This window comes from Cololabis saira, chromosome 2 (genome assembly GCF_033807715.1).
Source record: "Cololabis saira isolate AMF1-May2022 chromosome 2, fColSai1.1, whole genome shotgun sequence".
In the NCBI taxonomy this organism is placed as follows: domain Eukaryota; kingdom Metazoa; phylum Chordata; class Actinopteri; order Beloniformes; family Belonidae; genus Cololabis; species Cololabis saira.
This window is the reverse complement of record NC_084588.1, coordinates 14,110,484-14,129,970: the sequence shown is the minus strand read 5'-3', so window position 1 is coordinate 14,129,970 and position 19,487 is coordinate 14,110,484. Positions and strand designations below refer to the sequence as shown.

At 43.4% G+C, this 19,487-nt stretch overlaps 2 protein-coding genes across 13 annotated transcripts in view; one reads left to right on the top strand and one right to left on the bottom strand.

Moving 5' to 3' along the window:
* ppip5k1a (diphosphoinositol pentakisphosphate kinase 1a) overlaps positions 1 to 8,068 on the top strand; it is a 41,461-nt gene extending 33,393 nt beyond the window's left edge. For 8 of the 12 annotated variants that reach the window (XM_061738757.1, XM_061738738.1, XM_061738720.1 and 5 more), the window contains 3 exons: positions 3,712 to 3,849; positions 5,425 to 5,538; positions 5,734 to 8,068. In XM_061738757.1, the coding sequence (XP_061594741.1) occupies positions 3,712 to 3,849; positions 5,425 to 5,538; positions 5,734 to 6,368 (887 nt within the window). In that variant the 3' untranslated portion in view covers positions 6,369 to 8,068. Of the gene's footprint in view, positions 1 to 219; positions 400 to 3,711; positions 3,850 to 5,424; positions 5,539 to 5,733 lie in introns of all 12 variants that reach the window. The other 4 variants (XM_061738671.1, XM_061738681.1, XM_061738654.1 and 1 more) reach the window with 2 other exon arrangements.
* Positions 8,069 to 15,477: 7,409 nt separating this feature from the next.
* Positions 15,478 to 19,487, bottom strand: part of map1aa (microtubule-associated protein 1Aa) — a 58,951-nt gene continuing 54,941 nt past the window's right edge. Inside the window, exons 6-7 of the mRNA XM_061738618.1 lie at positions 19,217 to 19,443; positions 15,478 to 18,618 (exon numbers count right to left, since the gene is read on the bottom strand). Coding sequence (XP_061594602.1) covers positions 18,463 to 18,618; positions 19,217 to 19,443 — 383 coding nt within the window. The 3' untranslated portion in view covers positions 15,478 to 18,462. The remainder of the gene's footprint in view (positions 18,619 to 19,216; positions 19,444 to 19,487) is intronic.

The window sequence follows — 19,487 nt, the reverse complement described above, 5'->3', positions numbered from 1 at the left end:
TGCTTTCTTTTAGAGCACCTCTTTCATTCAGTCTCACTCCACTTTTTCTCTTCTCTCTCTGCACACCTACTTGTCTCTCAAAGCTCTTATTCCCTTATCTGCGTAGTATTTTAGACCTTTTCTCTCCCCCTTTCCAAGCGTAAAAGCTGTCATTTCTTGTCTCTTGTCCTCCCTCCTGGTCCACTGCTCTGTCCACTCGCTGTCCCTCTTCTTCCCCAGAGCCCATGGAGGAACACCATGTGGCCCAGGTGTTGAGGTGTTTCTCCACTGACCTCAGCCTGGGCCGCCACTCTCCTCTGGACCAGGCGCTGGCCCACCACCTCCACCAGTGCTCCTACCACCTCCGCATCTTCCGAAACTGGCTCATCTCCGGCCAGGACCCCCTAGAGTACCTCCACGGTCAGCCCCTGGCCCCGCCCTCCATCCCCCAGCCTCACGCTCTGTCCAACCACTGCTCACGGTTTCGTTGGGACTGTGCTTGCTCTGTGGTTGACACTCATGCTTTGCCTCCTGATGTTTCTGCATGCTTGCCTGTTTTCTGTGGTTATGCAGACTTCCAGCTGTAGTGGTGTGAGCTGTTTTGAATGTTTGGCCATTTTTGAGACAAACGGTCTCCCACTCTGCAGGGCTGTCAGCGGTTTTTCTCCATTATTTTTTCTCCCTTTGTAAGCTTCCCAGACACCTCTTTTTTGAAGGATAATTGCAAATTCAGCCAGAAACAAAGCCTTTTGTCTGTTTTGATGTTACATTCATATGTCATTAGTCTGGCCAGCCCAGCCCACTCGCATCCTTGTGAAAGGGCTGTAGTCCCCTTCCCATTTAAGGCCATTTCCACCGGCACGTAATGCACTGAATCAGTTGCAACAGAGTGGGGGCTTCATGTGACGACTCGCGCAGGACGGTCCAAGAGCCGCTATTTTAGACGGCCAAGATGGCTGCATATAACATCTTGGATCAACACGTTTCTACTGCAACACGTTTCTACTGCAACACTGACAGCAGTCATTCACCGGCGTTCCCACTCCACCGCAGCCATTCTGGATGTCTTTGGTTGACACTCGTCTGGTTGTCGCGCTGTCACATGCTTCATTTCTCTGATTGGTTGTTTGTCTATCCAATGATGGTCATAATTTTCTTCTGTTGAATCCATAACAACCAGACTAATTATCTGTATTGCAGTGGAAAATAACTATGATGGCTTGCCAGGCTAATATGTTATATGAACAAATTTCAAAAAGTAAAGATTTCTTAAACTCCGGCATCTTCAAGTATAGTTTGTCACAGGAATCAGAAAGTCTTCTGCAAAATGACCTAGACAGTCCAATACTTACTCAAATAGCTTGACATTGCTCCGTACTTGGTTTAGTTTCTTCTGTTCATCATACATTTTCCTTTGTGGTTTTTGTAAATTATTACGTTTATGGACCAGAAATCTCTTTTTGCACACCCCGAAAGCATTCAGCGCATTTAAGTTTCAGTCAGCAACAAGTAAATACTCAAAAACATGGAAGCAAAGAAGAAAGGGGATTTGTTTGCACCCAGAAGAAGAAGCGCTGTGGGAGGGAAATCAAAGCAACACCGTCAGGTCCAGTGTTTTGGCTTGTTTCTTGTTTTTTGTTGTTTCGCACTTTAATATGACACTGTAAATGAGTACTTGCTTCCATAGCACATGTGAGGTATGTAGAAAGTCCTTTAACTGTTTTTTTTTCTTATATAATCGATAGCCAGAAAAACACAGCCCAAGTCATTTTAGATTTTGTCCAGTTCATCTGTTACGCTTCGCTTTGCTTTACAGCATGTGAACGACAGTGAAACTAACTCGCAGAGCTACACAAGACATGACGGTAGAGGAGACAAAGGTCATTTTCACGTATGTAGGCTCGGTTATGTAGGCACATCCTCGGTTATGCCGGCACGTCCTCGGTGCACCAGATTACTGGAAGTCGTTTGTCCACAACTGCTGTGTTACTTTGTTTTGTCATGTTTGTGTCCTCCTTTTGTTTGGGTGAACTGAGGTTGTGGGTCTTTAACACCACAAACGGGCCACATCAGAGTTCTCTGAAGGCCATAACGACCTCTACAGCGTCCTGAGCCCCTGGCTGTGTAGAGGATGGAGCTCCACTGACCTCCACTCCCGAGCCGTTAGCGCACCGTAGCAGGAAAAGTTGATGCATAGGCTGGAAGTTGCATGGTTCTGGTACACAGTTAAGCTCCACTCTACACAGTCTGCAGCGGGATTCCTTTGGGCCGACTTTCATAGTGTCCATGTGAAAATACCCTAACAGACTCAAAAAAGTAATGACGGGGAGAAACCCGGAGTGACTTGGCAAGAGAAAAATCTTATAGTTTTAAAAACTATAGTAAATTAATTTTTGCTGCTTATAAACAAACATCATATGATCTAAATCCAGACATCTTAAATCATACTTTTAAAATCTACTTTAAAAATGACACCTACAAAAAGCTAAATATGAACATGCTCCAGGGCAATGGCTTGTGGGTAGTCTGTAACTACCATGACAAAACCACTATTTCTAAACAATAAAAAAAAAATGCAAGCGTTAAATTCATCCTTTTAACGCTTTGTTGCACCAAGATAATCTTAGAAATAAAATAAGAAAGAAGCTAATTTGTAAAACTGCCATTAGTAATGAAAGTTCATGTTTCTCTTAATGATTTTTACCAAATGCGTCGTCAGTTTCTCGATCTTCTTGATCAGATTTGAACGAAACGAGAGTTGAGCTTGTTTTATTCTGGGCGGCGAAGACGAAGAGTCAAAATGAACAATATTTATGTTGCTCATCACATTGACTCTGTCATTTCACTAATTTACAGTCAGAGTGGAGTGTAAACATCATCTGTGTATCCCTCCCTGCAGCTCGTATAAACAAGTATTTTGTCAGGTTGCAGTGGGTTGTTACACAACAATATTTACATATTGAAGTGACAGGTTTCTGCAGCACCATTCTTGCATCGCGCTGTCTCAGAACTGCTTTTTTTCTTCTATTAAAAAAAAAATCCTCTAGATTTAAGCGTGAACACGACGAGCGACACCGCAGCGTTTCATTGAGACACTGAAGCTGGTTTTAGTCGCCCTGTTTGAGTTCAGTTTGAATGCCAGCTGCCTTCTTCCTGACCTTAACCAGCATGTGAATCCTGCTTGTTTGCTGTCTGTGCGATGTACACTCACGGTAAAAACTCCCACCTGAGGTTCTGGAGGACGGAGGCTGCGGTTTGGCACTTTGTGACTGTGAACGGCTTGGTTGTGAACTAACAGTGGATGAGCTGGCTGGGATAACGCGTCGGACTTGAGCTGCTGTGGGAACAGCTTCGTCTGCTGCTGGCGTGTCTGCGAGACGGGACTCACCAGAAAGGCTATGGTGGTGTTTTTTTTTTCATTTTGTTTTTCTTTGAGATGTGCCTGCTTTTGCTAATGGAGCAAGTTTTTTTGGATGTGGTGTCATGTTTTCTTGCTGTCCAGCATGGGTTTCCCAGCTTGCCTGTGTGGAGATGAACCACAGAGGCTGGCAAGAGTCCGCAGCAGGTTTGGGTCTGTCCTCAACCAGGACCGGGTTCTCAGAGCGCCATTTTGAGGTGTAGTGTGTGGCGGAGCAGTGGTGTTGGGAGTCAGCTGAAGTGGTTCTGCCTGTTATTCCCCGGGCTAACTGAGCCTGATGTGCCTGCGGGCGTCATGTGTCTCCTCTGCCGCAGGCTTCGAAGGCTGCTTCATGGTGCCGTCCATCTATCCGCTGGAAACACTACACAACTCGCTGTCGCTAAAACAGGTCAGCGAGTTCCTCGCCGGCGTCTGCGAGAGCGCAGGGGACCCTCACACCAGGACCACCAGAGGTGAGAAATAAAGTCTTGCATCTGAATTTCTAGAAGCGTTGTAACCTGTCACATGAAGCCTGGACCCATTCCTAAGCCTGTGTTGAAAAGATCGATTCTCTGATTTTAAATCGATTCTCATATTAATTCCTAAAAATTGATTCATATGTCTAAAGATAGATTTAAAAATATATATATTTTTTTTTTGTTTTTTTTTTCCATCATTACATTACAACTTTTGGTACTTTTTTGTTTATGCCCAAAAAAGGAATGTTTTGTTGGACACGAGAATAACTGGTGCCATGTTTTTGCCTTTAAATATGTTTAAAGGTATGAAAACATTAACGTTTTCAGTTATAATTGCATAAATTGTCTATATTTCTTTGCTTTATATACTGTCTTGGGGATACATTTGCATAAATGTTAAAAACCAAATTCTCATAAACGGGGAAAAAATAAAAGCGATTTCTTTCGTCCTCTGTTTCCTCCCTGGATCTGTTTGGTAATTCTGACCCACATGATGTTTCTGAAAGCAGTTCTATCAGCATTCTGGGAGCTGATTGGTCCTTACAGCATCATTAGCTGCAATACTTGCTGTTTAATCTCAATATAATACTAGTAGTAATATGTTGCATAACTAGACAGTCATATAATTCATGCAACAGCTGAAAAAACAGTTTTATTAACAGTAACCCAAATCAATATCGGATCAAATCGGATCAAAGCGTGATAATCGATTCTGAATCTTAAGAATCGGAATCGAAACGATTCTTGATATTTTAATCGATCCCCAGCCCTACCCATTCCCTTAGCAAAAGCTCTCTCTCCTGAAGGCAATTCAGTCCTTTCTGCTGGTACAGAACGTACCGAAGCATCCAACCAGCCAGCCAGCCAGCCTGGACAGACATCCAGATCCTTTTCCTCTTCAGTTCTGGTTTCTCTGGATTGGACTTTGGGGACGGTACAACCAGCAGCAGTCATGAACAAAGTCGTTTGCAGTCGGTGTCTTGTTGATCCAGCGTGGTCGTCGCTGCCTACATCACACGCTTCATCCCTCTGGTTGGTTGTAGGCCTGTTCAGCCGTATCCAGGGACAGTTTCTTGTACATCCGCTGGTACCGACACCTGGAAATCAAAGTCTAATCCAGAACCAGACTCATTCTTTGTATCAAACCGGAAAAGCATTGAGATGCCTGGCCAGGAAATGTCAAATGGGGCTTATTTTGTGCTCAGCCCGCTCTGCCACGGCGGTGGAAACATAAAACGAACAAACAAACAAATAATTAATAACGCAGCAGTTACTTTTTCCATTTATTTCAATTAGACAAGTTAGATGAGACACAGTGGGTTACTATAGCAGCACCGCTTCAACTTCTTTTGTTCTGTTAACGAAAACGAACAATCAGTCAAGAGCTGAGCCGTACTTGTCGGTAGCAGGAGTTTAAAGGGGTGCATCAAAAACCTGAGTGGCTGGAGGATTTTAAGGTCAGCCGCTCTGACAGGTGCGTGGAGAAGTTCATTCCCATCCCTGATTTGTAGATGTCATAATGCTCTTCAGAAAGTTCGACCAACTGTCTGTCTCTCTTTGTCCCCGGAGCTTTGTCAGCCATGTTTGACACGCACAACCAGCCGTCGGTGGACTCGTACATCCCTCAGAGAGTCATGTCGTCCTCCATCTCCCTCAGATCCCGTTCTGACAGACCTCCGTGGTGTGAGTATCACAAATACTTGACATTTCTAGGCTGGTCTTCCTGAGCCGTCTCATTTCTGGACGTTTGTACTATTTGTAGAACAAAAGTTGTCCCTTTTTTATAACCCGTTTTAAACAGAACTCACTGTTTAGTCTGTTTTATTTTTGTTTCTTCTTTGTCTTTCATGCGAGTTGGTTTATTTTCTGTCCTTGCAGACAGCAGCGGTCCATCCAGTACGGTATCCAGCGCCGGGCCGTCCTCTCCCACCACGGCTGACACTTCTCCCCGCTTCAGCTTCAGCGACAAGGTGTCCCTTACCCCTCAGAGCAGCGAGGAAATCCACTCCTCCCAGAACATTTCCTCTCAGCTGGGGCCTGCCTTCGGGTCCCAAGGCCTCGAGCCCACCGGGCCTGCTGTTTCGCCCGCAGAAGTCCCTCTGACTCCTAATAACTCGCCAGAGGATGAGCCGGAGCTCGATGCTGCTACTGATAACCACCCTGGGAATGCTGAAGCGCCCCCGGAGGGGCACGAGGTGCTGTCTGTGCCTGTGGATCCGTGCAGCGCTCTGCTCCCAGATCCCGGCCAGACGCCGCTCTGCTCCGACTTGGCCGAACTGGCTTTGGGTCGGATGGAGAGCTACTGCCTCCCCGGGTCTCTGCCGGTGCTGCTGGAGCTCAGAGAGAGCAGCAGCGAGGCGGGATCCAGCTCACAGACCCCCCTGTCTCCAGAGGGGCCCGACGAGTTCTTCGACACGCAGGAGTCCATGGAGTTGTGGACGGACGGTGCAGAAACCCCCCCGAATCCTGAGACGCCTCTGGAGGCCGGACCCGCTCACGCAGCAGAGCCATAGAACTGCATCACGTCAGAAAGGACTGTTTTAACTAACTTTACAAGCCCAATCCTTGTAGCGGAGCATTCAAACTGACTTCCTTGTGACTGCGTCTCTTCCAGCCGATGACTGTGTGCGTGATTCTTGGCAGCTTGTTTTTGCACTGGCTCCGTGTTTGCTGGAGAAGTCTCTCACGTGCTGTTCATTGCCTTTTAAAAAGCGCACCAGTGACGCCGCTGAGCCTCCGCTGACAGTCCAGCGTCTGTAAAGACGCTGTCGTCAGGTGAAGCTACTGGCGAGCAGAAAGGAAATGTATGTGCTGATAGAGGACATTTCCTTGAAACTTCTTTAATTAATTGTGGCCACTAGGGGGCAGAAAAGTCCAGGAAAACAAAACTGGGGAGGTGTAGTCTTAAACACACAGGACATATCCTGTAAAGCTAAAGCAGTGAGCTGCGAAGCTTCTTAGAGTTGGGATAATATCAAAATGATCTGTACGTTTTCAAATGATATGTGCTCTGTGGATTTGTTGTTACCATAACGATACAGGTTTGATTTGTGTGTTGTCTCTTGTGCATAAGCTTTGTCTACTCTTGGACAGCTGGATTCATGATGTGTAAGCCTTTGTAGCACCAACCGTTATGTCATCTGTCACAATAACGTGGCCGGTATCAGGACGCACTTCCCGGCTACAAGACAGACGAACTCGGCCGTCGTGGTGAGTGGGAGCTCTTCCGTTCGCTAAAGGACTAAAACACTTGGAGACTTGCTGCTTTCAGAGGAATCCCAGGAAGTGGGTGGCAATCAGAAGACCTGAAGTTTGTCATCACTCTGGCAGCACCTTCTCGTGCAGCGCTCCTGAAACACGGCGTCTCCACATCCTGCATCCTGGGATTTGAAACAAACTTGAACAACAGCATCTTAATCATATTTAGGAAAACATAAGCTTTCAGTGTTGAGGTCAAACCGCGTGTGCACCGCTTACAGCCAAAGTCTTTAAGTCTCTTTGAAGATTTAATATAATCAGCAGAAAATTAAAGAGAAAATATTTATTTTGAAATTGCAAACTTGGGAGAAAAAGTTATATTTTTAATACCCACACTTCAGATGTTTAGTTGCATCTCGGCTGCTTTGTTTTCCTTCCGCACATCTTGATGTGTTTGGACGTGAATGTCTTATTTTATCACTGAACAAACAAGAGGGGCATTTTATATTCAATGTGCTTTTATTTTGGAAGGTGTTTCTGGTTGTGTGTGTGTGTGTGTGTGTGTGTGTGTGTGTGTGTGTGTGTGTGTGTGTGTGTGTGTGTGTGTGTGTGTGTGTGTGTGTGTGTGTGTGTGTGTGTGTGTGTGTGTGTGTGTGTGTGTGTGTGTGTGTGTGTGTGTGTGTGTGTGTGTGTGTGTGTGTGTGTGTGTGTGTGTGTGTGTGTGTGTGTGTGTGTGTGTGTGTGTGGGGGGAGGGAGCGGGGTGTGCACACGTGCCTCAGAAGCTATCCAGGTGGATGCCTGTGTGTGTAATCGGTGAGATGTCATGTTACACTGCGATGACCTGTAGAACTGAAATCCGCATCTGTGATTCAGCGACTGTACTTGCATGTGTGTGCAGATGAAACATGGCACCATTATGAATGTGGTAACTGTCTTGTGCTCGCTCTGTCGCCGTAGAGCTGCAGGTGTCGCTTCACATAAATAAACAGCCGTTTCCCTCCAGTGGAGCCAACAGCAGCCGTGGAGTTATTTACTGGGCACTCGGATTTTTCAGACCATCATAAATATCTAATATTTCAATGTGCACATTTGTTAATACCCTTCAGCGAAATAGTTGCTGAAATATCTTGGAACTCTCCTGAAGTAATAATAAATAATAATTATTTACTGAAGATTGACTAGTTAAAGGAGCTTGATGCTCCTTTTTAAGAAATGAGACTCTCTAGCGCCACCCTTCACCACGACGGCCGTTGGGGGTACTGCAGCCTGACAGTTACTCATCACTGCGTTGAAGTGATCGGATCTAAAAGTTGTACAATAAAATATTAAGTTGAGAGTCCACCATTTTTGTACAGGTAAGTTTAACTGGTTTATTCCTTCAAATAATTTTAGCCACAATTCTGAAGCCATGTCTGATTTCATTAGTTGGTTTTATTTATTGCTTTTGTCACTTTCAAGTTATTTCAGTGATTATTATGGTTTTTTCTTTCTGATACCAGCAGATTTTTCCACATCTGGTTGACAGTTTTCTTCCTGAAACGTAAAACAAATTTCAAGAACATTTATGGGCTATTCATAACTGCCTAAAACATCAGATTAAACCTGTTTTGTTTTCCAAACAAATATCACTTTGAGCAACACATGAGGTTCTGTTTGTAAACCAGTGTTTTAAGCTGTAATCGCTGCCATAAAAATTAAGAGGTGAAGTAACAGTCCGCTGCTGCTAAGCACGTTTTGGTAGTTTAATGGTCTGCAGCATTCAGATATATTTTAACATGTCGACAGGAGCAGTATCTCAGAGGATACGGACCTCAGTTACCTCTAACAGTTACAGTTAGAGGTTCATGATGGTAAAATTAAGTTAAAGACCACATAAGTAAGGCTTGTTTGTAAAAATGGCCAAAACAGGTTTGGTTTGCTCTAAAACAAACACAAAAGGATTACTGAGGTTTGCAGCAAACCACAACGGACTATGGAGCCCAACTAAAGATGTCTGGCTGTGATCACAGTTGCATCAGAATCAGTCATCACATGGCGTCAGAACTGGTGTCAAACATGGCAGTGGACGGGTGCTGGTTCCAGCTCTTAGTGCATCAACAGGATCTGCAGACGCTTCCGGCCGACCAGGAGCTCTTTCTACACCAGCTGAAATGAGGCGTCGCGTGCAGGACAAATATCAGGATGAGTAAAAAGGAGAAGAATCAGGAAGTTGCAAGAGATTGTCACCTGAAAACCATATGGAAAACAATGTTTGCTACAAAGGTGGTTCTACAAGTGGTTCTCACGCTGCTTCTGCGTTCGGCCTCATTTTACTCAGAACATTACCGTCATGTGTGTCGTTAATTGATGGTGAAGTTACCACTTCCAACCTCTTTTTCATTATGCAATCATATGTAAAACCTTTTTGTCTTTAATGTAGGTACAGTATAACGTTCGAGAGAGATCGTTGGATAAAAGTGTTTTGGTTATTATTTCCTTCAATTTGAGCATTTTTTTTATCAGCAAAGTTAATTTTCAGAGTTTAAAACAACATTTTAACTGTGCATATGAATTATTGTTCATGTAACGTTTGATTGAAGGTGGGCGAATATGAGCTGCATGCAAGTGCTTATCTGATCACCTGAATTTAAAACAACACATCAACAGCGTGTTATGGTGTAAAAGGAACCATTTGAACCTCCTAACCTCAGGTCGTTTTAAAAAGATTTAATGATGAAAAAAACAACCGTCCTCAGACGTGAAAGTGCTCGGCGAGCTTCCTGCTCTCAAGAAAAGGCAAACCGTCTCATTTGTTGTAGCTGGCGCTCTCCTCCCTGACCATGCGACCCAGGAGGTGATGTCATGGCAGCGTCCATTCAGCCGCCCCTCAGAGCAGGAATTGTCCGCCAGCGTTCCTCAACGCAGAACCAGCTTCACAAACACTACTCAGTATCCGGCTGCTGCAGGAATCACTATCGCCTCTGTTCTGTTGACAAACGGTTCAGATCCTCACTGCAGGGTCTCGGCGCTCCCACCGCCATCGTCTCTGGGCTCTCAGGCGGTTAAAAAGTTGGGTTTTTTTTTTTTTTTTTTTTTCTTCACTCAGAACAAAGCCCACACTGTGTCACACTGGACCAAACCAGATGACATCATCCTCACACCGAGGCCACAACAAAGGAAATCTGGTGTCTGTGAGGCCAAAACCAGATCGTTCCCAAACCGTGGGTTGTGATTTCTCTATCAAGGGTTGGGGAATGAATCTGAGGCTCAATGAAAAACAAGTTGAATTACTTCTGCCTCACAGTTTCTTTAGTTACATCTATGTTGTGGATCAAGTTCAGTGCCATGTTGTGCCACAAAGGGAGTGCTGGTTCAGTTATTAAAGAGTTATTAATAATTGTCTGACGATAGTTGTTATTAATTAATAAAGAAGATCACTTATCAAAATGAATTATCAAAATGAATCAATCAAAATGGTGCATCACCTGGCTTATCAGGAAATAACTAAACAGCAAAATCAGTCTCAAAGTAGATGTTATTCCATACAGTACGTGCCAGCCTGTTGCCAGGTGGGGGGGGTTACAGAATAACAGTGAAGGAAGGAGTCCAAGCACAGAGCTTTGCAACCAGCAGCTGTGACAAATATGTAGAAAATAAACAAACAACTTCTCTCATTCAAATGAATCAGAATGTATTTAAAAGATAGTGAAACAACACTTGGGATAAATTCCGATGGCTAAACTACACATAATCAACAACTAACTAAACATTAACACAAACTTCAGATTATTTGTGTGCGTGCGTGCGTGCGTGCGTGCGTGCGTGCGTGCGTGCGTGCGTGCGTGCGTGCGTGCGTGCGTGCGTGCGTGCGTGCGTGCGTGCGTGCGTGCGAGCGACACTGGCGCCAGTGCCAGTGTCACGATGGCTGTTCATAGACGTGGTGTGGAAAAAGTATGGCTGATAAAGTTACGTGGTGACTGGGTCTCGCGTGATTCAAAATGGCGGATGAGATTTCGTCTCATCCAATGAAAACAAAAGAACACGGAGGCAAAGATACTCTATACAGAAGATCACGCATTACCGTTTCTGCCAATGGTATAAAATGGTATCCACTTCCTGTCTCCTAAGTGGGCGTGGTCGCCCCTCTCCTCTCTCCCTTTCCCATAGGACTCAATAGACTCAGGACCTGCTGTTAGTCTCCTAAAGGGGCGGGGCAGTGGGGAAACCCACGTGACACAGATACAGGAAACCGAACCGTAGTGGGGGGTCTCATTTTAAATAAAACGTCTCTGACGGGGCTTTATGGCCAAGATAAGTGTGTGTGTGTGTGTGTGCGTACGTAGGTGTTAGTAGGAGAGGAATAAAGTAAAACTCAAGACACTAGAGTAACTTCTCAATACCAGAAGACCAAGTTGTTCTGATGTTTCCCACACAGAGACGCACCAATGTGAAACTAACTTCACATGTACAGTACGCTCTGGTCATTCAACTGGGACATGAGGAAGGGCTTTGTTTTCTGTTGTGAAAGAGCATGTCATCAAGATCCAGCAACATGGATGCAACAGTAGACAAACAATAAAATAAACAAACACACTTAAACTAATAAACACAGTTGTGACGGGATCAGCGGTCCGGCTCACAGCGCAAAACTAAACTAGTTAAATGTGTTAATGTTTCTCTGCCCAGACACAAAACAGCCTCTTACGTGGATCTTTGTAGTTGAAGAAAAAGGTGGTTTGGTCTGGCCGGTCAGCATTCCTTGGTGAACAGCTGGATGGTTACGCTCCGCAGGTGATCGTGATAAAGAGCAGCTCTCTCTCTCTCCTGCTCTCCTCATCTCAGTGTGGATGAGGGTGCAGCATGCGCACAGCAGCTGGGCCTCCTTCAGCTCCAGGTCGGTCCAAAGGCGTTCACGTCGAGGCATGCAAGGGTCCCTCGTTCGGCTCATCTGGGGCTCAGAACGTTTGCGGGTCACTCCTTGCAGCGCTGCAGACTGTGGTTGCCATTTTCTTCAGGCACGATTATGGAGAAGGCCGGCCCATAGCTAGTAGCTCTTCATGCTAAGATAGGAGCTGTGCCCTTTTTCATAGCTCACAGAGAACTCCATGGGACAGTGGACAGGGCTGAGGAACAAGAGATCTTGGTAGAAAGAGGGAAAGAGAGGGGGGAGGTTGCTCTTTATAGCCCGGCTTGGACTGCAATAAATCGGCTGCGGGTCCTCCTGCAATTTGGGGTCCATTCCCAATGAGGGGGCTATTCCAGCGAAGGGCCATAAATGCGAAGCCTGGCGGGGCTTTGAGTCATTATGGAGGTTCCTTTGTTTCAAACCATGCGGCCAATGCTATTACAACGAAATTAAGTCTTGCCATGTTCAACCCAGGACTGTGGCCCAACAGACAATTATTGTAACCTGCAGAAACCTTTCAGAGGGTTGTGTTTGCAAAGCGCAGAATTCCTGGTCCAGTGCTCCACTCAGCTCTGACTGTTTATATTCAAAGGTGAGGTTAACAATATTGGGATTTGCTTTCTCTCTATTCAGTGATCACAGAGAGGAAAAAATACAACAAAAATACTACCAATCATTTTTGTTTTGGTGGGCATCGACCCTATACATGGTAACCTTTGTGGTGTCATGTCAGGTTAAGGCGTAACTCATGGTGCACAGTTCCCTGCTATCACATTGTTATGTCATTGCTTTAATGTTGAATCATAAACCAGACTTAACTAGAATTTTAAAATGTCGAAACTAAGAAAAAGAAGAAAAAATGGAGTAAGATTTCTGGCATCACTTATGTTGACACCTGAAACAAAACATGCAGCGCTACCTCCTCCTTCCCATGGTGCTCTCCAGGAATATGCATGCCAGGAACTAAGTCAGTAGTTTCAGCTACGATGTTCCCGGACCTTCTCCTTCCTCCATATTAGCTTACAATCCAACGCGGCTGCTAGTAGCATCAACGTGCATCAAAGTACAGACTCCCCCAGCCTGTTTATGACTGTTCTGAAATATTTGATTTACTTTAAGACACACTCATAGAACTGTTTTATTTTTTTTTAGTAGACGTGTTGCTACTTCGTTCATATGTGCGGAACACTGTCGGTGCGTCCGAAATGCCATACTAAACTCAAAAAGTATACTTAAGTTTGGCACACTTTTGAGTAAATATCAGTAGTACGCATTAATTTGGACGTACTACTCAGAGCCACACAGCACTTCCTGCCGTTGGGAGGGGGAGTTGTTACCATGGTAACAACTCCTGTCACAGCAGCAGTAGCAGTACCGCTCCGCTCTTTCCCATTTATCCTGGTCGAAACAAGATGACATTATATAATATTATTATATACGGATATTAGAATATTAATATTATATAATAATATTATTATACTTAATATTATATTTATTACATATATTACATATCTGCGCAGCACTTAGCAACCAAACACCGCTGCATTGCATTGTGGGAAGTTTCTGCTTAGCTAGTGTCCATCAATCCATACTAATACATTTCTCCGGAATGAGTATGGATAGAGCATACTATTGTGTACGTACTGTTTCGGACGCACTAAAAAATCTCACATACTGTTTTTGCTACTCATTAGGGTGTGGAATTTCAGACGCAGCTTGTGTACAGCGTTATGAATGAGCATTGCTAACAACAGCTAGCAGCAGTAATGGCTAGTTCAACTTGTGGAAAGGTTCATTTTCCAACTTTGCAACTGGACAGCTCAGATGTGACGTTCCTCCAGCTTCTGACTTCTACAGTTAGTGCTGCACACTGTTAGCATTCATGTTAGCCTGAAGCTTTGAAGGGTTTTGTGCTGGATTTGGGCTTGTCCTAAAAAAATTGAGAGTATTTGTTGTATTATCCAAACAGGAAAACCGTGCCTAGCAAAAATCAGTGGCTTACCAGATGCCCAAACTGACTTACATAAGCCCTGCCACTCAAACGCAGGTGAGCCTATAGGGCTTGGTCACCAAGGTGCATTCTGGGACGCGGTGGCCATTTCCGATGCCTCGTGAGTGTAAACAAACAGTAGTGTAGTAGCAGTGTATGGTAGCACGGAACGCAAAAAAAATGTTAAAATGTCGGAAAGGAAATGGTATTTACCGGGATACCTTAAACAAGGAAACCAGGGACTGGTATTTGGAGAAAATAGTGATAATTAACGGAAAAGATTGCTAATGGTGTAACTTTTCACCACTTTCCTGCTCGGAAGCAGAGCCACGGAGATAACAGAGAGATAACAGAGTCGTCGGCTCGCTTGGATCGCAGCTGTAAAACGACCAAACATAACCTTCCACAGTGTCCCGATTTCGATGAGAGTCTGCTCCCTGCATTTTCATTCCGGTTAGTTAAAGATAGTGTACGGTTATCTTTTTATACATTGTCTCTCCTTCAACCGTGACACCACACACATACACATAGAAGCGCGCACACAAACACGTAAAGACAGTCACAAGGCTAACACTATCTAACTTACATCATGACATGTAAGAAATCAAAGAGTCATTACAGGTGCCATGTCATGATTATGAGTGTCAGGTCTATGTAATGCATAGTATTAGCCTTGTGACTACCTTTACATGTGTTTGTGTGCGCGCTTCTATGTGTATGTGTGTGGTGTCGCGGTTGAAGGAGAGACAATGTATAAAAAGATAATCGTACACTATCTTTAACTAACCAGAATGAAAATGCAGGGAGCAGACTCTCATCGAAATCGGGATACTGTGGAAGGTTATGTTTGGTCGTCTTACAGCTGCGATCCAAGCGAGCCGACGACTCTGTTAAAAAAGTTAAACCATTAGCAATCTTTTCCCCACGTCTGTTATGTGTGCAGCTGCTGCACCCCACAACACAGCAACGGGTTACCATGATTTACAGAATAACGTAAAGTAACGATTACAAGTAAGACACAACGAAGAGGGAACACGTCTGTACACAGTGCGCAGTGGTCCGAAGAGCAGCTAATGTAGCATCGGAAATGGCGGGTCCGCCAAGTGATGATGTCAAGACGACCAAGCCCTATTGCTGTATCAGTTCCACAGGCACCAGAACTCAGACATCTGTAAAAATTTTTAAAGCTCCTGATCCTGAAATCTCAACAGTTTCATAACATTTATGCCAAAAAAACAAAAGCATATCTTGTAGTTTGAAAAAAAAAACTATCTAGTGAGTCAGAGAGACATGTCCTTCAGTAAATGATGTTTTATTGGTATTGACCACACTTTTTGATTTTAACAATAAATCTGTTTTGTTCTTTTATTCTTATATGCATTTAAAGAGAGATAAAGAGAATATTGCACCTAAAACAAAATATGAACAAAGAACCATGAAGCAGGAAGGAGGAAAAAACAATCACAAGGCTTTCTTTACAGCACAGCACGGCCAGGTTACATGTTCCTCCCTCCAAACCAGACAGCTTAGCTTCTCAAATACACATAATTTAAAGTAGCATTTTAATGTTAAGTCAGTTTTCTTCAGCTATTACAATACAGGAGAACTCAAAAGGTACACATGCACAAACAAGCAGGGCTCACTGAAAACCAAGTCTTCGTGGTTTGTTTCACGGTAGACGAGTCTGAATGCCACAGATATATGACTTTTTTTAAACCTTTTTTTTTTTGCACAATATGGAAATGCAGCAGCTGTTTGTGTGTGTGTGTTAAGCTTTGTCATGAATTTAAATGTGAATAATAGTAAATCTACTACGGATAAAAATGCAGTGACATGAGTGAACTGAGTCACTCGTGTCTGGCAGTCTGGATTGTGAGTGGTCTGCTCACGTATGAGTAGTGTTGATTGTTTACTGTTATATTCATCCTCTACAGTGATATATATATATATATATATATATATATATATATATATATATATATATATATATATATATATATATATATATATACATATATATTTAACAGGAATGCAGATTATTATCTGGCTGGGCAGCGCAGTGCATTAACAAAGAAACAGTTGACCTGTAAATATGAATCTCAACATCGTTGTCGCTTCAGTGTGTACTTGTTTTGCTGATGACACTTGACTTTTCAGAGGGGTATGGTGGTTGTCAGAGTGTATCATGGGTAGTTTTCTTCCCTGCACAGAGTTGTATGATGTATTTCAGGTTATTTCTGCAAGTGACACCGATGTGTACTGTATGGTAGAAGGTAACCAAGGCAACCAGGAGATGGAAGTCCTCCACAGAGAACGTAAAGGTATAGTCTGCATCTTCACATTCAAATCGATTGGAGCCTCTGAGGTTCTATGCAGCCCTCTGCTTTAGTAAAGAGCAATAGGTTTTTTTGTACACACATCTCTTGCACATGCATCAATAGATAAGCTGAGGAGGTTAAATCAAATACAAGAAGAAGAGCTGCAGCTTCATTGTCGATCATAAAATAGCCCCACTGCTGAGGCTTGTTGGTCCTTACATTTGTTAGATTGTTGGTTTTTGCTCTTGGTATCAAATTGGTCAAAACCTCAAATATAAAATTCAATCAAACTAAAACATTTGCAATTAAAAATGTTTTGAGTCACGAAACATTTGTTTTTAAAAGTAATCATTAAATTTTGACTTAAGAAAACTTAGCCTGGTCAGGCATCCTCATTTCTTTACTCTTCCATACAAATAATTATTCTGCTTCCTCTGGATTCCACTTCGATTCCCAACAGGCGCATAAGAAATTCCCTGTGGATACCATTGGACAGACAGACAACCAATCGGACCAATCAAAGATGACGCGCATGGAGCAACAACAAGATGACTATCAGCAAAACACATTTAAAATAGTTTGGACTGGAGTAGGAATCCCTGTTAATGACTGTTGACGGCTTTACAGTAAAAAACTTGTTGATCCCAGATGTTATTAGTAATCCTGCAGGCATCTTGGTTGTTTTGAATAGTGATTTTTGGATGATGCAGTATGAGTCATCACACTCCTTTGGGATCGGACCGGTGGGTTCTGTACTTGTGGAAATGGCTTTTACCTTGAAGGAGGAACCAGGTTCTTTTCACATAACAGAAATTCCCCAAAGTAAATGGGTATGGCTGGCCAGGCTAAAGAAAACTGTCATTCCAATGACAAAGTCAAAAACCAAACAGGTCTTTAAGGGGAAATGCTGTAATCACACCCCTCATGTTGGTAAATATGTCAAAGCAAAAACAGATTGAAGTCTTGCACGCTTTTTAGCCTTGTGCTTTTTTGAGTGGCAGCTGAAATACTGAGTTGGTGCTTTAAAAGTGCCATCTTATGCTTGCTATGTACAACTCTGACCTTTCGGTGCGCTGACAATCTCACTGACAGGTAAAAAAAGGAAAACTCACAACAGCAGCGGCTATTTGAGCCTCTGCGACAGAGCGGTAGACGACGTACTTCACACCTTTCATTCATCTCTCCAGCACAGCAGGACAGAAAGGCACATGTGGGTGACAGTCTAACCTCCAACATCGACCAAAGCAGCCAACATCTTCGTTCATCGGGCAAACACAACCACATGTTCCTGTTGTTGTAGTGAAATACATTCTTCATTCTTTAACACAGCTTTTGTGGTGACACAGCCACTGATATGAGGTTCATCTACTTCACTCTAATGAGCTGATGAGTGCTCTTCTGTATGTAAAGATATAAAGATGTAGACTTTCTTGACTTGGATCACGGCCTACAGCTGTCTACATGACTTCTGTGACGATATGTTAACTGCAAGTACGTTGAAAAAATGCATCATAGACTACAGACAGTTATAGAGAACGTATTTGATAGTTCACTGTAAGAAATGACAGCCACTGACAAATTCTTACTGTAACGATTGTTTAAGAGAACTGTAGAAATATTATAATTCACTACAATACATATTTTTGTATATGCTTCCTATGCTACAGCAAATATACTCCAAAGACATATTGAGAGGTCCGCTGGGATCTACTTTTTCTATTCACTTAGGTCAGTGGGAGGCACGAAATTCAACAACGTCATTGTTTCAAAAGAAACTTGATGAGAAAGTGGAGGAAAGTAAAGTAAATAGGTCTGGACAATCCAACGAGAGGTTCAGTTGGGAGTTGGTGGTTTGGTGCTGGCGTTAAGGTATCTGAACTTGTATTGTACTTTCATAGCCAGTTGAAAGATGAACAACAAAGCATTATTTATCAAATCTAACAGAAAAGCAGAACTGAATTATAGTTAGTAGTGTAGTGAAGGATGGAAAGCTCAAATCTAACTTTGTAATATGAATGGTGACAGCCGTGGCAAGCTTAGAAACAAACAAAAGTACAGATGAAAATAAAAACAAAAGTTATCCAGATCTGTTTCTGCTTTCCACACAATACAAATTCCCAGAACAAAGACAGATTTCCATATCAGGTTACAGCGAGGAATTAAAGATCTACACCACGGAGGCCATAAGGAGGGAAAGGAGGGGTGAAAGGGGATCTTAAAACTCAATCTTGCAGGCTGGAAAAGACTCGTCCTGCATGACGACGGTGCTGCTGGAGGCCAGGACCATGATGTTGAGCTCCTGCTGTTTCTCGTGCGTCTGCTGGTACCAGTCACGGGTCACCTCGCTGTCGTGGGTGGGGATCAGCGTCACCTGGGATGAAAACAATACAAGAGAGAAAATGTCATGAGGTTAAGAGTGCCAGGTGATGTGGGGAGCCAACACATTTCTGTCATTTTCACAGAGGTGCACTATCATCACTTCAACTATGTTGTAACTTCTAACAATTAAACTGTGTTTTGTTAAAGAACTGCAGTTCTACATTTCGAGCTCACTAAGGCAGATAAAAGGTCTGGAGTTTATACTTGCCAATGGAGGATGCCACGGCTGAGAGAAGTATTCAGATGAATTCTAAGGGGTTTAAATCTTAACTGTCTGCTCACATTCCACCAAATGCTACAGAGCCTATAGATGGCATTGACTGGACTAACATACTGTCAAAACACCTCAAGACTTAAGTACAACTTAATATTCTTGAATGACCAAGTCAGCTGCCTTATTGTAGCCCAAAAAGAACAGCTTTTCAAGTATTGAAGACAAAAGTGAATGCAGAAAAGCCAACAAGGATAAGCTGAAGCTTAAAAATAACCTAACTTTACGGGGGTTTCATATAATAGGAGCCTAATGAATGTCAGTTTAAGTAAGAAAATACTTTTCGGGTACAAGCTAACCTCAGTATACTAAACTATACCTGAAGGTTGGATCCCCACTGAGCCTTGCCGTCCAACAGAGCATCGAGCACTCCTCGACTCGGTTCACCACTTGCAGTGTCATTTCCACTCACTACGTAGTATGCAGAGCGAATGCGTTTGAAAAACTCTTGGTCTACATTCTTGGCACTGCAGTGGTTAGGGATGTAGGCCAAGTCCACATAAATAGGAAGGCCAGAAGCAGCTGGAGAACCAGACTTTTGAGAACCTGGGAAAACACAACCAGTCACTATTACGCAAAAACATTTGGGT